Here is a 20,006-nt window from a genome sequence, read left to right on the forward strand (position 1 = left end):
TGGTAACGGAACGAGTACTGCGTCTTGACGATATGGGAAAAAAAATTTTTTCTTCAGAACTGAAGCCTTATTCAATCTACACACTGCTCGACTATTGGTTCGAGCAGTGTGTAAAAAATGAACCAATGGGTAAGCAGCGGAGATGCATGGCGGTGAAGCTCGCCAGAGCCCGTCAGAATGGGTGGAGCCATCTGGCTATATAAGCGGCCGTTTCGCCATAGGATCCTCAGGTTACTTCGACTGAAGCGACGACTGAGTTGTGCAGCTACCTAGCATGGCAAAATACGCAGTACTCGTTTCGTATCTCAGGGAACCGAGGTTACGACAGTAATCGAGTACGTTCCCTGTCGATACTCCACTCGCACTGCGTTTTGATAAAGACACATATGGGAACTCAATTCAATCACGCCGTGCTTTGGTAGAGGAACGACTGCATTATATACCTCCTTAAGCATTCAATGCCCATAGGGAAGCATAATAGTATACTCCAAGGCTAAAACGAGCTAAACTTATAGAGCTTACGCCCCGGCCTGTGTGATCATTTCAGATGACTCTTACATATTCGGTACTCCCAGGACCGAAAGCATGCAAGCAACCAACCAGAGAGCTTGAGCTCATGGTCAAGGACTCTCCATCAGAATTGTTCTCATAACGTAGTGTGTGTGCCCACTTAAGCAGAGAGGACTCTGGCCTGTAAGGCCAGTACGTCCAGGTTATAAAACCTAGCAAATGTGGACGGCGAGGCCCAGCCAGCCGCCGCACAGATCTCTGTAATAGACACACTGCCAGACCATGATGAGGCGATGCCTCTGGTGGAATGGGCTCGTACTCCAATGGGGCATTGCAGGCCCACTTAGAGAGTCTCTGCTTCGTGACCGGATGCCCTTTGGTGCAGTTACTTAAGCTAACAAAGACCTGTTCCGTCCGCCTAAAAGAGGCGGAACGCTCAAAGTAAATCCTTAACGCTCTGATAGGGCAGAGCAAGGATAACTCCCGGTCCTCTTCAGAAAGAGGAAGCACGGAGAGCGAGATGACCTGAGCTCTGAATAGAGTGGAAAGCACCTTGGGCACGTAACCATGCCTTGGTTTCAGGACGACCGAATTCCAGGTAGGCAGGGCTAACGGAGAGCACCTATAGGTCTCCTACTCGCTTAACCAATGCTAGTGCTAGAAGCAGAGCAGTCTTTAGCGACAGTGACCTAAGGTTCGTAGACTGTAGCAGCTCAAAGGGAGAGCCCTTCAGGGCCCTCAACACAGTGGGCAAAATGTAGGGACGGTGAGGGGCCAAGGCAGATTCAGCCTCTTGGCTCCCCTCAGAAAGCGGACAACTGAGTTGTTCTTGCCCACCGATTGGCCTGCTATAGGGGCATGGGAGGCCATTATAGCTACTACGAACACCCTGAGTGTGGACGGGGAACGTCCCTTATACAGCAGCTCCTGCAAGAAGGACAGAACCACCGATAACTCAGAGGTAGACAGGTTTTCACCGCGGTCTAGGCACCAAGTGGAGAAAAAAGACCAATTAAGGGAGTAGAGGCATCTTGTAGGTGGGGCTCTGGCCTCAGAAATGGTGTTTAACACTCGCTCTGGGTGGCTAGTAGGCTCCCGTTGAGCGGCCAAAGGTGAAGAGCCCACAGCTCAGGCCGAGGGTGCCATATTGTACCGTTCACTTGAGAGAGGAGATCCCGGGGAATGGGTCAGGGGGCTGCTATAAGCAGCTGAGTCAGCTCTGACAACCGAGGTTGGTTTTCTCAAAGGGGGGCCACCAAGAGAACCTTGTGTCCTTGTTCCCTGATTCGCCTGATGACCTGTGGGATGCATAATGGTGATTTATATAGGACACCACAGACATGTTGTCCGAGCGGATTAGCACATGGTGTCCTATTAGGTCTGGCAGGAAGAACTGGCAGGCTCGACATACTGCTAGCATTTCCAAGCAGTTGATGTGGAAGCCTTTCTACACTTTCGACCAATGGCCGAAAGTCGGTTTGCCTTCGCACAGCGCCCCCCCAACCTGTGTTGGAGGCATCTGTCGTGACAACCTTTCTGCTGCAAAGAACGGCGAGGATCGTTGGCGAGGGGCCTGACAGCACCCCGGAAGGAATCACTCGTCCAGACGGCTACGAGAGGGCTCCTCTGGTGGAGACCACTCCAATTACAGCTCTTCAACCGCTTTTGAGAGGACACAGAGAAGTTCGGCATCTGTCCCGGCTTTGGCGGCACTGGGTGCGGATGAAGGCAGGAGGGCGGGGTCAGTTACCGATCCCGACAGCTCCTCTGCGTCCGAAGCTGCCAATGACATGCTGTCAACGGCCAGCTCTTGGTCACTCCCACCAAACAAGACCAGATCGCTCGCGCTGGCAGAGGGACGCTGGTCAGACTGGGAAAAGAGGAAGGGAGAAACCTCTCTGTATGGCAAGAGCGAGGCACGCGGGGTCTGAGCCGGGCGCTGAGATCCTCTGCCCCGCTGTTTTTTCCTCACAGGTCTGAAAAGAAAGCTATCCGCAAGCGCAGAGAGGCGAGACTGATGTTCTCGCATTGAGAACAATCAGTTCCCGTGAGCGCGGCTTCCGCATGGGATTTCCCCAGGCAGGAAACGCACTCGCTGTGGCCGTCATCAGCGTGCAGAGGAGACCTGCACGAACCGCAGTAGCGGTGAGGCATTTGTAACAACGCCGGCTCTTTTAGATAGAAGTTGTAGATCGCCGGATGACGGCAGCGAACAGGACCAGAACTGTTGCGATGCTGGAGCGCGAAGAAAAGGCGGTGGATCAGCCGAGCAGATTGAGGTCGCTGGGTTCATCTGCGAGGCATGTTAACGGCGAGCAGGCTTCTAGGTTCAGCAGAGACGAAGTCGCCATTACTGAAGGAGAAGAAATCTGAGGATCCTATGGCAAAATGGGCGCTTATATAGCCAGATGGCTCTGCCCATTCTGGCAGGCTCTGGCAGGCTTCGTCGCTATTGGCTCGTGCAGCTCTGCTGCTGAGCCATTGGTTTGTATTTAACACACTGCAATAGTCGTGCAATTTCACTGTGTGATTGAATAAGGCTTCAGTTCAGAAGAAAAAAAGGCTTTTCCCATATGCGTCTTTATCAAGATGCAGTACGAGTGGAGTATCGACAGGGAAACAGTCCTTTTTAAAGTCATTAATCTCAGCAGCTATCTTCATAATGCCATCAGGCAGCTATTTTCATACATGCAAGTACATCTATTTGAATTTCATTCAGGAATAAAAATCGAACAACACTGGTATAATAAATTGTGCTATTTTAGTTCAAATACTTTAGTTATCAGCCTCCCTGGGAAAGTCTATGCCAGGGTACTGGAGAGGAGAATACGGCCGATAGTAGAACCTCGGATTCAGGAGGAACAGTGTGGTTTTCGTCCGGGCCGTGGAACACTGGACCAGCTCTATACCCTCTACAGGGTGCTGGAGGGTTCATGGGAGTTTGCCCAACCAGTCCACATGTGTTTTGTGGATTTGGAGAAGGCATTCAACTGTGTCCCTCGCGGCGGCCTGTGGAGGGTGCTCCGGGAGTATGGGGTCCGGGGTCCTTTACTAAGGGCTGTCCGGTCCCTGTATGACCGAAGCAGGAGCTTGGTTCGCATTGCCGGCAGTAAGTCAGACTTGTTCCCGGTGCATGTTGGACTCCGGCAGGGCTGCCCTTTGTCGCCGGTTCTGTTCATAAGTTTTATGGACAGAATTTCTAGGCGCAGCCAGGGGCCGGAGGGTGTCAGGTTTGATGACCACACGATTTCGTCTCTGCTTTTTGCAGATGACGTTGTCGTGTTGGCTTCATCAAGCCAGGACCTTCAGCAGGCACTGGGACGGTTTGCAGCCGAGTGTGAAGCGGCTGGGATGAGAATCAGCACCTCCAAATCCGAGGCCATGGTCCTCAGTCGGAAAAGGGTGGTTTGCCCACTTCAGGTTGGTGGAGAGTTCCTGCCTCAAGTGGAGGAGTTTAAGTATCTTGGGGTTTTGTTCACGAGTGAGGGAAGGATGGAACGGGAGATTGACAGACGGATCGGTGCATCTTCTGCAGTAATGCGGTCGATGTACCGGTCTGTCGTGGTGAAGAAAGAGCTGAGCCGTAAGGCGAAGCTCTCGATTTACCGGTCAATCTACGTTCCTACTCTCACCTATGGTCATGAGCTTTGGGTCATGACCGAAAGGACAAGATCCCGGATACAGGCGGCTGAAATGAGCTTTCTCCGCAGGGTGGCTGGGCGATCCCTTAGAGATAGGGTGAGAAGCTCGGTCACTCGGGAGGAGCTCAGAGTAGAGCCGCTGCTCCTTCACATTGAGAGGGGTCAGCTGAGGTGGCTCGGGCATCTGTTCCGGATGCCTCCTGGACGCCTTCCCGGGAAGGTGTTCCGGGCGCGTCCCACTGGGAGGAGACCCCGGGGAAGACCTAGGACACGCTGGAGAGACTATGTCTCCCGGCTGGCCTGGGAACGCCTCGGTGTCCCCCCGGAAGAGCTGGAGGAAGTGTCTAGGGAGAGAGAAGTCTGGGCATCCCTGCTTAGACTGCTGCCCCCGCGACCCGGCCCCGGATAAGCGGAAGAAGATGGATGGATAGTTCAAATACTGCATAAAAACAGTATTTTTGGTTGGGCCATTTCTAGTTTACATTAAGTGTTACAGTTTCTCCTATTTGCTTTTGAACGAGCATGCATGCTGAGAAATGACTGGACAACAAAATATACAAAATATATATTTTGATAGCCTACGCTATCATTCAAAGGTTTGGGTTGGTAAGATTTCTAAAATGTTTTTGAAAGTCTCTAATGCGACCCAAACATAAAAAAATACAGTAAAAAAGTAATATTTTGAAATATATTATTACAAATTAAAACTGTTTTTATTTTAAGATATTTTAAAACGGATATTATTTGTGTGATGTCAAAGCTGAATTTTATCAGCCGTTACTTCAATCTTCAGTGTCACACGATCCTTCACAAATCACTGTAAAATTGTAGATCAGTGCTCAAGAAAAACATATTATTACTAACATAGTTAAAAATGGTAGTGCTTAATATTTTTCTGTGGAAACAATGGTACATTTATTTCAGGAATGAACAGAAGGAACAGAACAGCACTTATTAAAAAAATACAGCATTTCTAGATTTTTTTTTTTTGCAATGTAAAAGTCTTTACTATAACTTTTGATAAATTCAGTTAATTCTTGCTGAATTAAAACATTAATTTACATAAACAAAATCTTGCTGACCCTAAACTTTTGAATGGTAGTATCAAATCACAAATTCAATCCATCTACTATACTTGTTTTTGGTTCTTAAAATCAAATTCTATTGTAAATGAAAAGATGCTGAAACGTCAGATTTCTAGTATAATAGTTCAGTGTAGTAGAGCATAGTACAGTGTAGAAGCAGAATAGTTGAGGAACTATGGGAAGGTCAGTATCTGTGGTACCTGCTGTGTTGGAGGTTACTGGGCGGGCAGCTCCATCACACTTGGTCTCGCAGAGGAAATCATCGATGGAAGGGCTCAGCAAGGGACGGCTCTCTTGTTGCTCACTCACCAGCTGAAAAAAATCAAGCGGAAGAGTGTGATGAGATCTACATTAATGCACATGGCCTCCTGTTATCCTACTGTTTTAGTTGCAGCCAGCCTCCATTGTGCCATGACATCTCTGCATGTGACTGGTAACCCTGGTAGTCACCACCCTTTCAGCTGCTGCCTATTTACAGGACTGAGATGACAATTCTCACCTTGTCCCCCTCTTGCAAACGTCCCAAGCCTGAGGATGTTTCTCCCTCCCTTTCTCACTTAAACAGAGGGAAAGCAGCCCAGTAAAATCACAAATAGTATGTGTCGTGCTTGTTTTTCTATTTCAGAGGACATAATGGTGTATGAAAGTAATTATGACAAGGTGTGAGGCTGTCTTTATAAAGACCCTCATAGTACTATGTGTACTATGTGACAGAATGTGTGTATGTTCTCTTGAGAGACTAGCATAGAGGTGGCCCTGTGTCTAACAGAATGGAAAAAACACATCAATCATCATCTGGTTGTTCTCATAGTGTTCATTCAGCCATGCCACAGTCTCATCGGAGGAGAGCACTTTTGTGGGCTACAGCAAATCTGTATTTTCAGTCATAACTACGTCTCTTTTGAAAATGTAATCCTTAAGTGAAAAGATTAAAGGGATGCTTGACGTTTAATCTGTCTTCTCAATGTGGGTAAATTCATTAATTTCATACTACATATTGCACATACTAAAATAAAGGCTAGTGTATTTGTAAGTCCATACAAGAGTGGCATTAGAATATTTTGGATTAAGTTCTAGTAAAATTTTTCTCTGCTGTAGTAAAATTTTATTGTCTAAACGGGACCATATAGTGACCCGAGAAACAGGTGAATCAATTAATTGGATTTTATAATCTCCATGTTTACATCATTTAAGACATGAAAACTGATCACACCAGCTGAGGGAAACATTTTTAACTGTATACATCTTCAACCTCTTGAACTCCTTCTCCCTTCTCTCTCTTTTTTCAGGTTTGCTTATGCGACTGGAAGCAGCTAACGCTTGCTAATGTGTGAATAAGTAGCTACTTAGAATTGATGTATGTGAATATATGTGAATATATTATTTTGCTCAGTACTAATTTGATACCTGGGTCTGTAAGGTCATTTTTAAAAGTTGTATGGTTATGGTCATATCCACCAGTAACAACACGCTGGGGGTAAATGTGATGTTTGTATTGAGTGCTATGAAGGTCAAAAGTCACTAAACACGCTGTGAATGAATGTAGCGGGATAGATACAGAGATAATGAGTAGACACTATTCATTTAGCATCCATACGTTTGCTAATAAGCTTGCAAAGGTACACTACCATTCGAAAGTTTGGGGCCAGTAAAATTGTCAAAAATACAGTAAAAACAGTATTACTGTGAAGTATTATTAGAAATTATTTTAAATAACTGTTTTTTATTTTACTATATTTTAAAACGTAATTTATTTATTTGATGTCAAACCTGAATTTTTAATTATTACACTAGTTGTCAGTATTACATGATCCTTCAGAAATCAGAAATGCTCATTTGGAATAAAGTTTTAGCTATTTTTTACTTATTATTGCGGTTCTTCTGCATATAATTTTTGTGGAAACAGTGATTTTTCAGGATTTTTTGATGAATAGAAATGTCAAAATAACAGCATTATGTTTAACATTATAAATGTTCATATCATTACTTTTCTTTAAATGCATCCTAGCTGGATAAAATAATACATTTTACTGACCCAGACTTTTGAACAGTGTGTAGCTTGAAGTTAAGAATTAGGTTGTAGATATGAAATTGAGCTGATGAATGTTTGTAACCCAAAGTTGTATTGACTCTACACAAATGTACTCAAGAAAATATAAATATGCTGCTCTGAAAGTCACCTGAATTTAATACTTTGAAGCTGTTTTTGCGAACAAATTCCCCTGGGCGAGAATCCCCTCTGTGACCCAGTATGGATGAAAGGCTAGAACACCCCTGGTTTGCATGTTGCTGACATTTGTTTCCTGCAAATATTGCAAAGATACTTATTACAGGGCTGTGTCATCAGAACGCTGCTGGTTGTAAAACAGCACACATGTAATTTCACGTCACATTCACATATCCTCTATACGGACTTAACAACAACAGTCACTTCAAGCAACGCTGCTTAAATAAAAGGACGTTTATCATTTAAAGCAAATTGATTAAAAACGCTGACCTTATCAAGACTAGCTTAATTGAGGGCTGCTGTATTTCCCCTCGAATGTCTTTTTAATTTGTCCGGGGCTTAAATAAGACCATAGAGACAAATGTCCGGCAGGAACTAATTTAGATTTAGATTTAGATTTAGATTTTTGGGGAAGTCGTGGCCTAATGGTTAGAGAGTCGGACTCGTAATCGAAAGGTTGCGGGTTCGAGTCCCCGGCCGGCAGGGATTGTAGGTGGGGGGAGTGAATGTACAGCGCTCTCTCCACCCTCAATACCACAACTGAGGTGCCCTTGAGCAAGGCACCGAACCCCCAACTGCTCCCCGGGCGCTGCAGCATGGCTGCCCACTGCTCCGGGTGTGTGTTCACGGTGTGTGTGTGTGTGTGCATTTGTTCACTACTCACTGCTGTGTGTGTGCACTTGGATGGGTTAAACGCAGAGCACCAATTTCGAGTATGGGTCACCATACTTGACAATACGTCACGACTTTACTTTACTTTACTTTACTTTAGATGGACATAGAAAATAAATAAATTAATGATAATGAAAAAATGGATTATACTTCTTTAAGCAAAAATTGGCTGTACTTGACTATTTTCTGGTATATATATTCAAACTGAACAAAGGTTTGTGATCTCTTCGAACAGTAGCTTGAGAGAAGCTTTGAAATAAATACTGAATATTCATGAATAACACGAGCAGTGTATGTTGGCCAGAGCGCTTGGGAGAACATTCCTGTTGTGGGAGTCTGTGCCAGAACGCTGACCCAGCAGTCCTAATTGGGTTGCACAGACATCTCTGGCTCTCTTGGTGTCAGGGAGGAGATTTATTCCTTTGCTGGATGGAATGTCTGATCTTACCCAAGCTGAACTCCTGCTGTTATAACACCTTGTACATTTTTGATGGAAGTCAAGAAATGATGGTACTCTGTCTTCAAACTGTTGTCTTTGCCTTGCATCTTTCTTTTGCATTTGATAGAAAAAACATATGCAGAAAGATAGTCTTATTTAAGAGCAGATTTGCTGATCAGCAATCATTTGAAGTGTCAGGCTGGGCGATGTAACAGCATCTTCCGCCCGGATGTTTTATTATATGGGTGAACTAGATTTGGGGCTCACTTTTAATTTGCCCCTCTAAGTCTTGTTATAAAAGCATAACTTCCTCCCTTGTGAATGCCAGCATGCAGAACAAGGGCCATAATGAGAGGGGGACACTTATTTTTTAAATATTTTGGGCTCTACGGTTTAATTAGATTCCCCTGTATTCAGTTTAAAACAGTTTTTCACTTTAGGCACAAATCGGTTGCTGACATTAATAGGAATTATTAAGGGGACAAAACTCATTCTTATAATTAGAGCAGATAACTGCAGTCACGTTGCAGAAAAGTTAGACTTTTTTATTAACTCTGATTATTTCAATGGAAGGCAGGTTGACAGAGGATTTACCTGGCTGTTCTGTCTGAGGTCAAATTTGGTTTGTCTATAGTTAAAGGTGCATTTATTAGTTTGGTGCTATTTGAAAAAGTTTTACATATTAGGAAATAAATTGTTTCTGTGCAAAGTTATCTGAATAGCGTATTTTATTTAATGTTAATACAGATTCTTATTACTATTCAAAAATACTCTTCATAGGTATCCTAAACTTTGCAATCTGTTAATAAATAATCATTCACACGTGTATAAATTTCAAACTAATTTTTGCACATGCGCACAGCATCTGTCATTGCATTCAGAATAAAGCAGAGAAAGCCACCAAAGGCAGTAATTAGCATTTTTACCTCGTTGAAATATCTAAAAAAAATTTCTGAATTATTTTAGTAGGTTGCATGTAAACATAGGTGCAGGTTGATTTGCCAATTAAGCAATGATATGGAGTGCTAATAGTTCTTAAGTTAATACTTACATTTTACACAAAGTAATGTTAGCCTTTTGCAAGTTGCTAAAAATGAGTAGTTTCTCTGCAATCTGTTCCTCATAATTTGAAGGAATCCATGCATTGAGCATTGTAAAAGATTACATTGACAGTGTGAAATACAGTCATGCGGCTCACTATAAATTATATTACATTATATTCAGCCAAGACTTGAACATCAAGGTCACATAGTTTGGTTTTAATCAGGATTTGATTATTCATGTAGTGCATAATGTACTATTCTGAGATTCTGCTTCTGATGTTCCATTTTCCCATGGTACTCAGAGGCATTTATAGTAACTACATTTATCCCTGTGAATGCTGATTACCCTTTCAAGACAAGGCCAATTGTACAGTAATTGTATAGCAGAATAAACAGAATACTGATTGAATACGTGCGAAAAAATAATGGTGATGGACTTCTCAGGGATTCCTTTATCTATATGAAAAGGAATTTTCGTCAGTTGTTCTCAGCTACACTTTATCACAATACAAGCATGTTGTACCTCCTCACTTTTGTATTAATGTTTGAGCCCGAGGGCAAATCCTGAATTATGTCATGGAAAACTTCAACTAATTGTGTCATGTGGGTTTAGCTCCTGGTGACAACCCCAAGATATTGTTGTCAAGGGAACCTGGAACCAGTTTAGCAAGCGGGAGTCTTAAGGGGGAGAGTTAGGGAGGGAGGTATAAGCTCATGTGAGGCAATTATTAGTGTTATAAATAACAGCACGAACATACACAACTGCATTATGTATGAAGAAATTAGTTTCAGAGGTAGTTTGCTGTAAAAGCCATATACCATGTTGAAGACTACTATTTTATCTTGAGTGCTAAATTGTGTGTGAGGTCAGTACAATTAACTACATAATTAATATGATATCTGAACCAGTGAACACAAGCAAGTTAAATATGGAAAAAAATCAGAAGTGCAAATAAGAGCGCCTGGTTCTCTCAATCAAGTTAAAAAAGCTGCTTCTTATATGTCACTCACGCGGTGTTCCTGGCTAATTATAAAATCTTTTTCTTCACATAAAGAGTTTATCCGTTAAGTCCTGCAATTCACTTGAAGAGACGGCAGGTGTTTAAATATCCACAGTCTTAAATTGTTCAGGGACACAGAGACTAAGAAGCAGTAATTTCTCAACAGAACGTTATTCAGGCTTTCTATAAATATCCTAATATCTATATATATGCTGTACCCTAAATGAATGACAACAAAACTTTATCAGTGAAATCAACTTCATCATTTCATCATTGTTACTACAGGTTCCACATTGTGGTAAATAGGACAGTATTGATCTGATAACACTTTAGCAGTATTGACAAGACTTTACACAGAGGAATGATGTTGTGCTTCACATACCGTGTTCGATCTCACCTAATTTGAAAATGAACTAACATTCACACTATTATGGACAAAGCAAAGGAGTGCAGTTGGCTTCAGGTCACTGGTCTATTGATTGTCGACTGATTACAGAACTAACTACAAAATGCTTAGCAAAGGCATATTTGAATCAGCTGTCATTTAGTGACTGGTGGAGGAAAAGTGGAAACCAGTTGAGCTCTACAAAAGTGTGTGTGCAACACACACATGCAGATAATAGTGTTACACATACACACAACTATAAAGACTTAAACACAGAATGAGCTACAGACCACACAGGCAACAACAAGATGAGCTATAAAGCTGTGACAGCTGATTTATAAGAGCAAGGAAATGTGTTTTTGCAAGAAAAGTTCCAGCATCAAATAAATTTGTTATGCTATCATATCTTGTAATTTGATGCATGTAAAACAGAGATGGAACACCATTAAAATACTGTTTTAAATTACTTTAATTGGCAATTCTATAATAATTTGTCTAATAAATAACAAATGAAACAATAACAACAAATTTTGATTATTGTGATGATTGTGATGTGAGGTGAATTTATACATGCTAACATTATAAAGTATAAATATGGAAACAATTTTGTAACTTGTTACATTATCTGACATTTTTTATATATATATATAACTTTTATTTCTGCTAGATTCCAAGCAAACATTTCAAATTTTTTAATGTATCTTGAATTATTTGAATTAACAACATAACTAAAACTAAAACATAATGAATACAAACTATAAACATATTAAAACTAAGAAAAATGACAAAATACAACAAAATTACTAAACCTTAAAATAAAATCAAAACAGAAAAAATAATAATTCATACTATTGGTAAAAATGAATATCTTAACTGTACTAAAATAACCTTGCTGATACCCTTAACTGATATAGTACTGATATATTGTGCATTGCTAAATAAAATATCTGTAAACCAATGTTAAATATATCAAATTTACGAGGTATATTACAATTTAGAAGCATGTGGTGAAGTGTTTCCACAGCTTGAATATGTAATCTATATTTTGGCTGTGACAAAAAATCCTAGACCCTGACTAAACATAAAGCTAAGATTTAAATCCATGTGTGTCCCATGTGTCCATCTGAAATGCTCATTTCTATTGTCCCCATTCTATTTCCTGTGACAAGCCTTGCCTGATGTGAAAAGCTCAATTTGATGCCCCACAGAGCTGCTCTGAATGAAATAAAAAAAGCCTGTGTTAGCTGTTGTGCTGTCAGTTAGAAATTTGTGATGGCAGAGAAATACTGTGATTTTTATTTTCGTTAGGCTAAAAGGTGGAGGTTAGACATGTGATGGTTAAAGCCTTATCATTGGCTATCATTCCCATGCAGCGAGAACGGATGTGCTGTTTGACTCTGGCAGTAGCTGCAGTAGTTCTGCCCACCTTGTTTGTCACCGTGAGGAGGGGCTTGCCTTCAGAGGACGCCTTATTGGGTATCTCCTTCAGGACCATGGCAACGGTCTTATCTGCAGCCCTAGAGTCTTTCCCCTACAACAGTGAAATCAACAATGACTTGTGTCAGGACAGAATATTTAGATATTCCAAGTATTATTCGTCCTACGGTGCTTAAAGGCTCAATGATTTATATACTATAAGATTAATATGATCACACTGAGCGTCAACAACACACAGCAAAATGAAACACTGCCTGAAGCCACACATGAAAACAGCTGAATGGAGCGTCAACATATTCTTTCTCACATCACCCTCAATTTTACTTTGTGCGATATCACAAAGAGGCCACCGCAGTCATGCAAGTGATAGGACGGCTGTCGTCAACTGCTTTTATCTGCGCTACAGAGACAGAGACGTATGGCTAGTCTGAACAGTCAGTCATTTGAGGATTCAACCCCTGGGGAAGAAAGCATCCTATTGCTCCAAGGCCAAGTTATATAATGGGTTAAATTGAATTGGAAAGCTCTAACAGCTTGGCTTAACATGCAGGGAATGCAGTTGTAATTACACTTACATTAAACTCTCAAATATACTAAAAAGAAAACTAAAAGTATGGATAAAGTATCCATCTATTGTTCTGTTTATCAATCTATATACTGTTCCTTCTGTCCCTAAATGCTTTTTGTACTTGTTTTTAAAAAAAGGCTTTGTCAAGCCAACATTCAAAGTTTGTCTTGACAAATTTAGCTTTTTTTTTTTTACTTCAAAATAACAAATACTAATTCAATTTTAATTGAAAATACAGCAAAAATGACTAATTTTAAAATACAACAGTATTGGCAAAGGTCCACAAGCTGGGATTTGAACTCAGGATGCCCGTAGCACAACAGCGCTATATGTTAGCACGCTGCCCACAAAGCTATCGATGCCAATGATGAAGCAGCCATTGCTAAAATAATACCACTCATCCATCCATCCATCCATTGATTGTTCTTCCTGTCAAGCCTATAGAGTTTTAAATTTAAAAAATGACAGAATCTCTTTCTTTTACTTATTTACATTCAAATTTAAATTATAGATATTGTCAAAACATCTGTCTATCATTTATTTCTATTGTTTTATCAATATTTTTTTATCATTCTGTCATTCTTTCTGTCTGTAAATCATTGAAGGTTTTTGAACTTTTTCCCCCGAAAACTTTCAGACAAGGATTTGTAAAGCCAACATTTAAAGCTGCTTTTGACAAATTAATGAAAAGTCTAATAAAACATTGCAAATGACTAATTCATTCTAATTAAAAATTGAAATTGAAATTCAATTAATTCTGTGAATTCATTCTACTGCTTTACATTCAAATTTAAACTGCAGATATGGACTGCCTTCATAAAAACTTAATCAATGGCGAAACATCTACTGCTAAAGTCTCATGCATGGCACCTTCCACTTCTATATTTAAAATTCTAATCTGTTGTGGTGACTTCGGCATTAGATTTCATAAAGATGAAATCTTGTTCTATTAAAAAACCTCACACAATTTACACCTTAAAACTTTCCAGCCATCTCTTTTCGATAAAATGTATTCCCTGACGGTCTAATCTAGCATTGCTCTGCCATTAGAGATAAGAAAAGTAATCTCTCTCTCTGAATCACACTGTCGTCATCCTTAAAACGAAAAGTGCTCAATTCCTTCACTCTACCCTGTGATTGTGTCTTAGTGGTCTAGTGCCATTGTGTGTATGTGACCTGAGAGACATCTCTCCAGAGAACTTAATGCTATTAATGGAGACCAAAAACACTTGTGTCTGCAGACCAACTTCTACATCTCTGTAGTTGGTATAAAGTGTAAGTGTTTTTAATTAAAAATGTAAGCAGTCCTTACAAGGGCAAGAGTCTTCTCTGCATCATGATTTCTCTTCGTCATCTGGCTTTGTCTGTCTTGTTGCTCACGATTAATGTTTTGTTTGTGGTCTAAGAGACCCCAAAGCTCAAAAATGTTTAATAGCTCAAAACGTTTAACACTGCATCAGATAGATACTAAAATGCCTTTCTTATTCTGAGACGTGATTATAGACAAAATGTGTATTAGATAACAGACTTCAACTGTCCTCCATAACAAATATTACATTACTTAAGTTTGGGGTCTCAGGGCTCATTATTTGTGAAACAAGCACACAAATAAGTTGCGGAAATAAACTGGCAGGGAGTGAAATGCTTCTTTTACCTAATTTTTATGATAATCTCACAAGTGCCTGGTATCAGCTGGCATCAGTGGTGCTGAACTAATAGATTCTGTGATGAGTAAAAATACATCTTATACTGCTACATTGTAACATTTTCTCAAAAAAGAGGATTTCTCAAGTAATTCATTACACTCAGTTGATTTAACAGTTATCTCACCTTTTTAGGCCAATAAGTAAATTAACATATCCTGCACAATGTGCCACATTTCCAAATTGTTTCACAAATTTCTCACTCATTTGTAAACCATCGTATATCCAAATGATCTTGGAGGCACAGTGCTTGGGTTTAATTCATATAGTTCACTTAATTAGTTTAAAAAGCAGTATTTAGGAAGAGAGCAGTGACGTGTGACAAAAATTTCAGTGGTTTAAATTCATAAGTTGGAATTTAAATGTTGAAATAAAATGAGAGGAACCAGATTTTATGGAACTGCAATTCAAAGAAATGCAATACAGTTGCACAGCAGGAGGAATTTCATTAGTCCAAAGTTTTGCGAAAAAAAAAAAAAGTTTAATTAGGTTTCTATGTAAGCTGCTTAATGTTGTTTGGCTCCATTTGGAAGATTTAGGGATATTAGAGCATTCAGAAAAATTAAGTGTTCTTCCGTGATGGTCAATAAAATAAATATAAATAATATAAATATAAATTCGGCATCGATTCAAAAACTGGAACTAAATTTAAAAGGCATTCTCATGTAAAATCTAAATCGTAGACAACCCGGTAAACTGCTGGAGAGCTGGAGCTTGCACCCTGCATAGTATTTGATTATGTAACAGTATCGTGGATAAAGCATTGCTGTTGGATGCATTTTTAGTTGGGTTCCTGGCAGGGCTCTGTGCATTTGCTGGATCTGCCCCCAGATTCAAAGAGAACAGTCATGTGGAATAGCTTTGACTTCCCACAAATTAAGAATAATCTGGACTCGGGTCCAATAGCCATTATGTGTGAACAAAACACAGTGCTACCTCTAATATGACATGTCTGTACGAGCAGGGACAGTTAAGAAAGGCCTGTAACAAAAATAAACTGCGGCGATGAAATGAAGAGACACTGTTGGGAGACGTCCCTCACAAGGGACTCTATTAAAAACCCACTAAAGTCAAGTGGAAGATTAAACTTTTTGAATACCAGTGAACTAGCTGTTAGGGTCACTGCGTATATACAGTATATATACACACACACACACACACACACACACACACACACACACACATAGAAGTATAATTTAAGAATATGAAATAACATAAATTAAAATCTAACAATCTATAAATTAACATTAAATAAGATTAGTAAATGGTGTAATATTTCTTACTCATTATCATGATACCTAATGGATTAACTACTGTTAATGTGACAAAATAAAAAAAGTTTTCTTATTTAGTTATTGTATATGATGGCTTCAACTTAATTTAATTGTAATATTTTTGACATGTTACATGATTTAATTGTGATATTTTGAAATAGTACATGATGGAACACTTTAGAAACAAAACAATTACTGGGTCATTCCACGAAATCGGTGCCTTTTCCACTTGGAAAAATTAAAAAAGAAAATAAGCTTAAATATCCATGAAATGAAGACACCTTAAAATGACAAGAAATTGCATTGTGCCATCTCAGGCAATGTAATTAATTATTTTATGACGATTTTTCTACCTCATGTTTTGGTTTTGGTCAACCCTGTAACTGACACAAGTGTTACTAGATACAACAGTTTAATTAGAACTATGTGATAGTTTTCACATATATGAGCAACATTTCAGTCCCTATTTTCACTGGGATTGTTTCACATTTTCATTTTTAAAAAAAAATAGTTTTATCTTTGTCATTCAGATGATGCTAAAATAGGGTTTTGTCCAAAATAAAATATAGTTATAATGTAGTACAAAATACAGTTACAGTTAAAATATAGTTACAAAATACAAAGCTACAATGGAAAAACCTGGAGGGCTGTATCAAATATCATTTTTACAGTTTTTATTTTTAATTTTTTTTAAATTGATGACAGAAATAGGATTGACAGAGTAACAGGCATGACAGGACACACATTCTTCAGCACACACATATTTGTTTACATTACTGTAAAGTTTAATATTTTAAATTGCATTATATTGTTTTGCACTTACTTGACATAGTTGCATGACAGTCAAATAGTCATAGTAATTATAGTATTATTATAGTAAACAGTCAAATTTTCAGTTTAAGTCAGTTCATTGTTGATTTAGCACATTACATTTCTCAGAGATCTAATGTCTTAAGGGTATTAGATAATGCGTCCATCTGTTTGTCTGTATCCCCTCAGAGAACTTCAAATATATTGATCTGGTTCAATTATTAGCCAAGGAAGATCTTAGTCTTTCTGTGATCATCTGAAACCAGACCAAGATCTTGACTTTCTTGAACATTGCAATACTGAGGTGAAGGTCTGCAGTCGCCTTGCTGCTCTTGTTTGTACTTACATGGATGCATTGTTAACAATGAGCTATGGGGAAAAAAAGAGTTTTATTGAGACTGATCATCCTATCCTGGTCATTAACAACAATAAAAGTAATAGTAACAATACCAATGATACTAACTAAAAATGTAACTGATGCTCATATGCCACTGAATGATATATAGGCATCACCTCAATAATATACAGAGAGTGACCTTTACAATTTTTGAATTTTACACAGACAATCTTTAAAAACAGGGTGAAATCTAATCTATGTGATTCCTGTTACCCACATGTCAAACCCTGTTAAACGTTACGGGTTGACAATAACAGGTTTGACGATTTCAAATACATTTGCTAATTGCTAATAGTAATGTTCACAAAAGCACATCCTGTACACTTTGAAAGGGTGTTACTTGTAGATATTGATTATATTAAATGTAATAAATAATTGTTTAAATAAAAAAATGGTAACATTGTTGACACTGCATGTTCCCCCTTCAGTCAAGCCATAAATCATCAAAAATAGTACATTATAGAGGAATGAGAAAAACATGCTTGTGTTAAGTGTTGGAATCCTGGTTGAGAGATGATGTAACCTCCTAGAAATTATGTCACTTGAATGTACTTGAATGTAGTTTATAAGGGTTTTTGATGAGGGTAACAGGGCTGACATCAAATCAGGGGACACCAGTAAAATTATTTATTTTTTATAGAAAAATGTATACTTATGCCAAAAACATTGCTTAACAATGAGACAATATGCAAATGTGATTTTCTATCATTTTGCCATCGTTTAGCAAATCAAAAGTCCTAAGCATCAAATGAAAAGCAAATCAAAAGCATAAATGCTATTAATAATATTTGATTTTCTTTTTTGATGTAATATTGATGAAAGAATACATAGTTGTCAGGGAGTCTCTGTCACCAGCCCAGTCACGACACTCACCTGTTCACGATCTCCTCATTATTGATCACCTGCCTTCTGATTCCCCGCACCTGCTGCACCTCATCAAGCCCATCTATATCTGCTCATTCTCAACACTTCCTCCTGGTCTGGTCTACCGTTCACTACCCTGAACTCTGCCAGACTCCTTATCTGTGCATACTTACCCCTAGATCCTCCGACAAATCTCCTACATTGCACTCCTTCGTTCCAGGTCCCTGATCTCTCACAAACCTGTAAGGACATCGCCTCTCAGTATTCAGCTCATTGATTCAAGACCCATTGGACTCTTCATTGTGCTTGCTACTCACCTGCCGTTGCTCCTCATGAGCTGCATTTCCCTTCCTGTCAACAAACCTCTGTTATATTACTTGCCTGTTGTCTCTGCCTTGATATGTGACAGAAGACCGGACCCACACAAGATGTTTGAGGTGGAGGATAGGCTGTGTTGCCTGCGACAGGGTGGTCGGCCTTTGGAGAGGTATGTGGGGGAATTCCTCGAGCTCTCCAACTGGGTGAATTGGCACGACGCCGCGCTCTGTGCTTGTTTTCAGCTGGGGCTGGATGAAACCACGATCTGCTGCGATCTTCCTTTTTTATTTTTTTTCCTTGATCGAGCTGATTAATTTGGTTCTCTATTTAAATGGTTCTGATTGGGCAGTAGAAGAATGTAAGAGCCATACTCATCCAGCCCCTCCTGAGAACTGCAGGGCCTCTCCAATTCACCCCACATCGGGACCCTCCACATACCCGGCCAATGGCTACAGCCACCCATATTCCCATGTGTTCCCACGAGCCCGTAAGTGGGCCTCCAGCAGCGCTGACCTGGGGGCGAAAATACTTGACCGGTCATAAACATCTGTCCGGTCAGCGCTGAAATCTGCCCCCTGTCTCCCGAGCCCAGCTCCCAGATCCATCCCTATCCTCAGCCCAGAAAAGCTGTCTGCAGTTCTCTCAAGCCCGCCGTCCGCAGGGAACTCAAGCCCACCACCGTCTGCGGCTCTCTCCAGCCCGCCGTCCGCGGGGAAATTAACGCCGCTGTCTGCGGCTCTCCCAAACCCGCTGCTGTCCGTGACTCTCCCGAGCCCATATTCATGTGGCAAGCCTGCCAGTCGTGGTTCCCTCCAAGCCAGCACCCCGCTCCACGGCAGCAACCCCAAGTGCCCGCGCTTCCAGGGCGCCCCCAAGTGCCTGTGCCCGCGCCCCCAAGAGTCCCTTTTTTCTCAGAGGAAGTCCTCGGAGGCGGACCTGCCATGGCCTCCCGAATCCCCGAACTCGCCATGGCTGCCTGAACTCCCTGCTCCGCCATGGGCTCCCGAATCCCCGGATCCGCCATGGCCGCCCAGCTTCCTGCCCGAGTCACCGGATCCGCCCTGGCCGCCCAGCTTCCTGCCCGAGTCACCGGATCCGCCCTGGAGATGTTCCCCATACTCCAGTCCTGCACCAGCCTCCAGGGCCCAAACCTCGGTCATATTACTTGCCTGTTGTCTCTGCCTTTTTGTTTTAAATCGCAATTTTATGTTATTAATTCTATGTTTGACTTGTTTCTTGGGGAAGCAAAAGACACCAATTTCGTTGAATGACCACTACTACTACAAAATTTCACAATTTATAAAATTCTAATACATGGTAAAAAGAAATTCAAAGCTGTATATAAAACAAAGATTGCTGGAGTAAGATTTATAATAAAATGCTATTTCAGTCTTTAACTTAACAATTTCATGTGTAATTCAATGTCTTGCTTTGCTGTTTATTTGTAATACTTTGTGAAATTTATCAGCAATTTCTCAGTGAAAACTACTTTTATTTTTTTTTCAGTGTACTTACAATTTTACTCCATAAATGATGTCACCTGCTAGAGGATTAAAATACAAAAAAAAACTTAAATACCATTTAAAACAACAACATACAAATGACTTTTGCTCATGTCTACAACAGGATGAA

At 40.4% G+C, this 20,006-nt stretch overlaps 1 protein-coding gene across 1 annotated transcript in view; it reads right to left on the reverse strand.

The window, feature by feature from the left end:
- The window catches only part of LOC306879088 (PEX5-related protein-like), a gene marked incomplete at both ends in the record, with an annotated part of 79,616 nt that overhangs the window by 25,257 nt on the left and 34,353 nt on the right, over positions 1–20,006 (reverse strand). Inside the window, 2 exons of the mRNA XM_079431794.1 lie at positions 5,437–5,548; positions 12,430–12,534. Coding sequence (XP_079287920.1) covers positions 5,437–5,548; positions 12,430–12,534 — 217 coding nt within the window. The remainder of the gene's footprint in view (positions 1–5,436; positions 5,549–12,429; positions 12,535–20,006) is intronic.

Source organism: Barbus barbus (assembly GCF_936440315.1).
Source record: "Barbus barbus genome assembly, chromosome: 13".
Classification (NCBI taxonomy): Eukaryota; Metazoa; Chordata; class Actinopteri; order Cypriniformes; family Cyprinidae; genus Barbus; species Barbus barbus.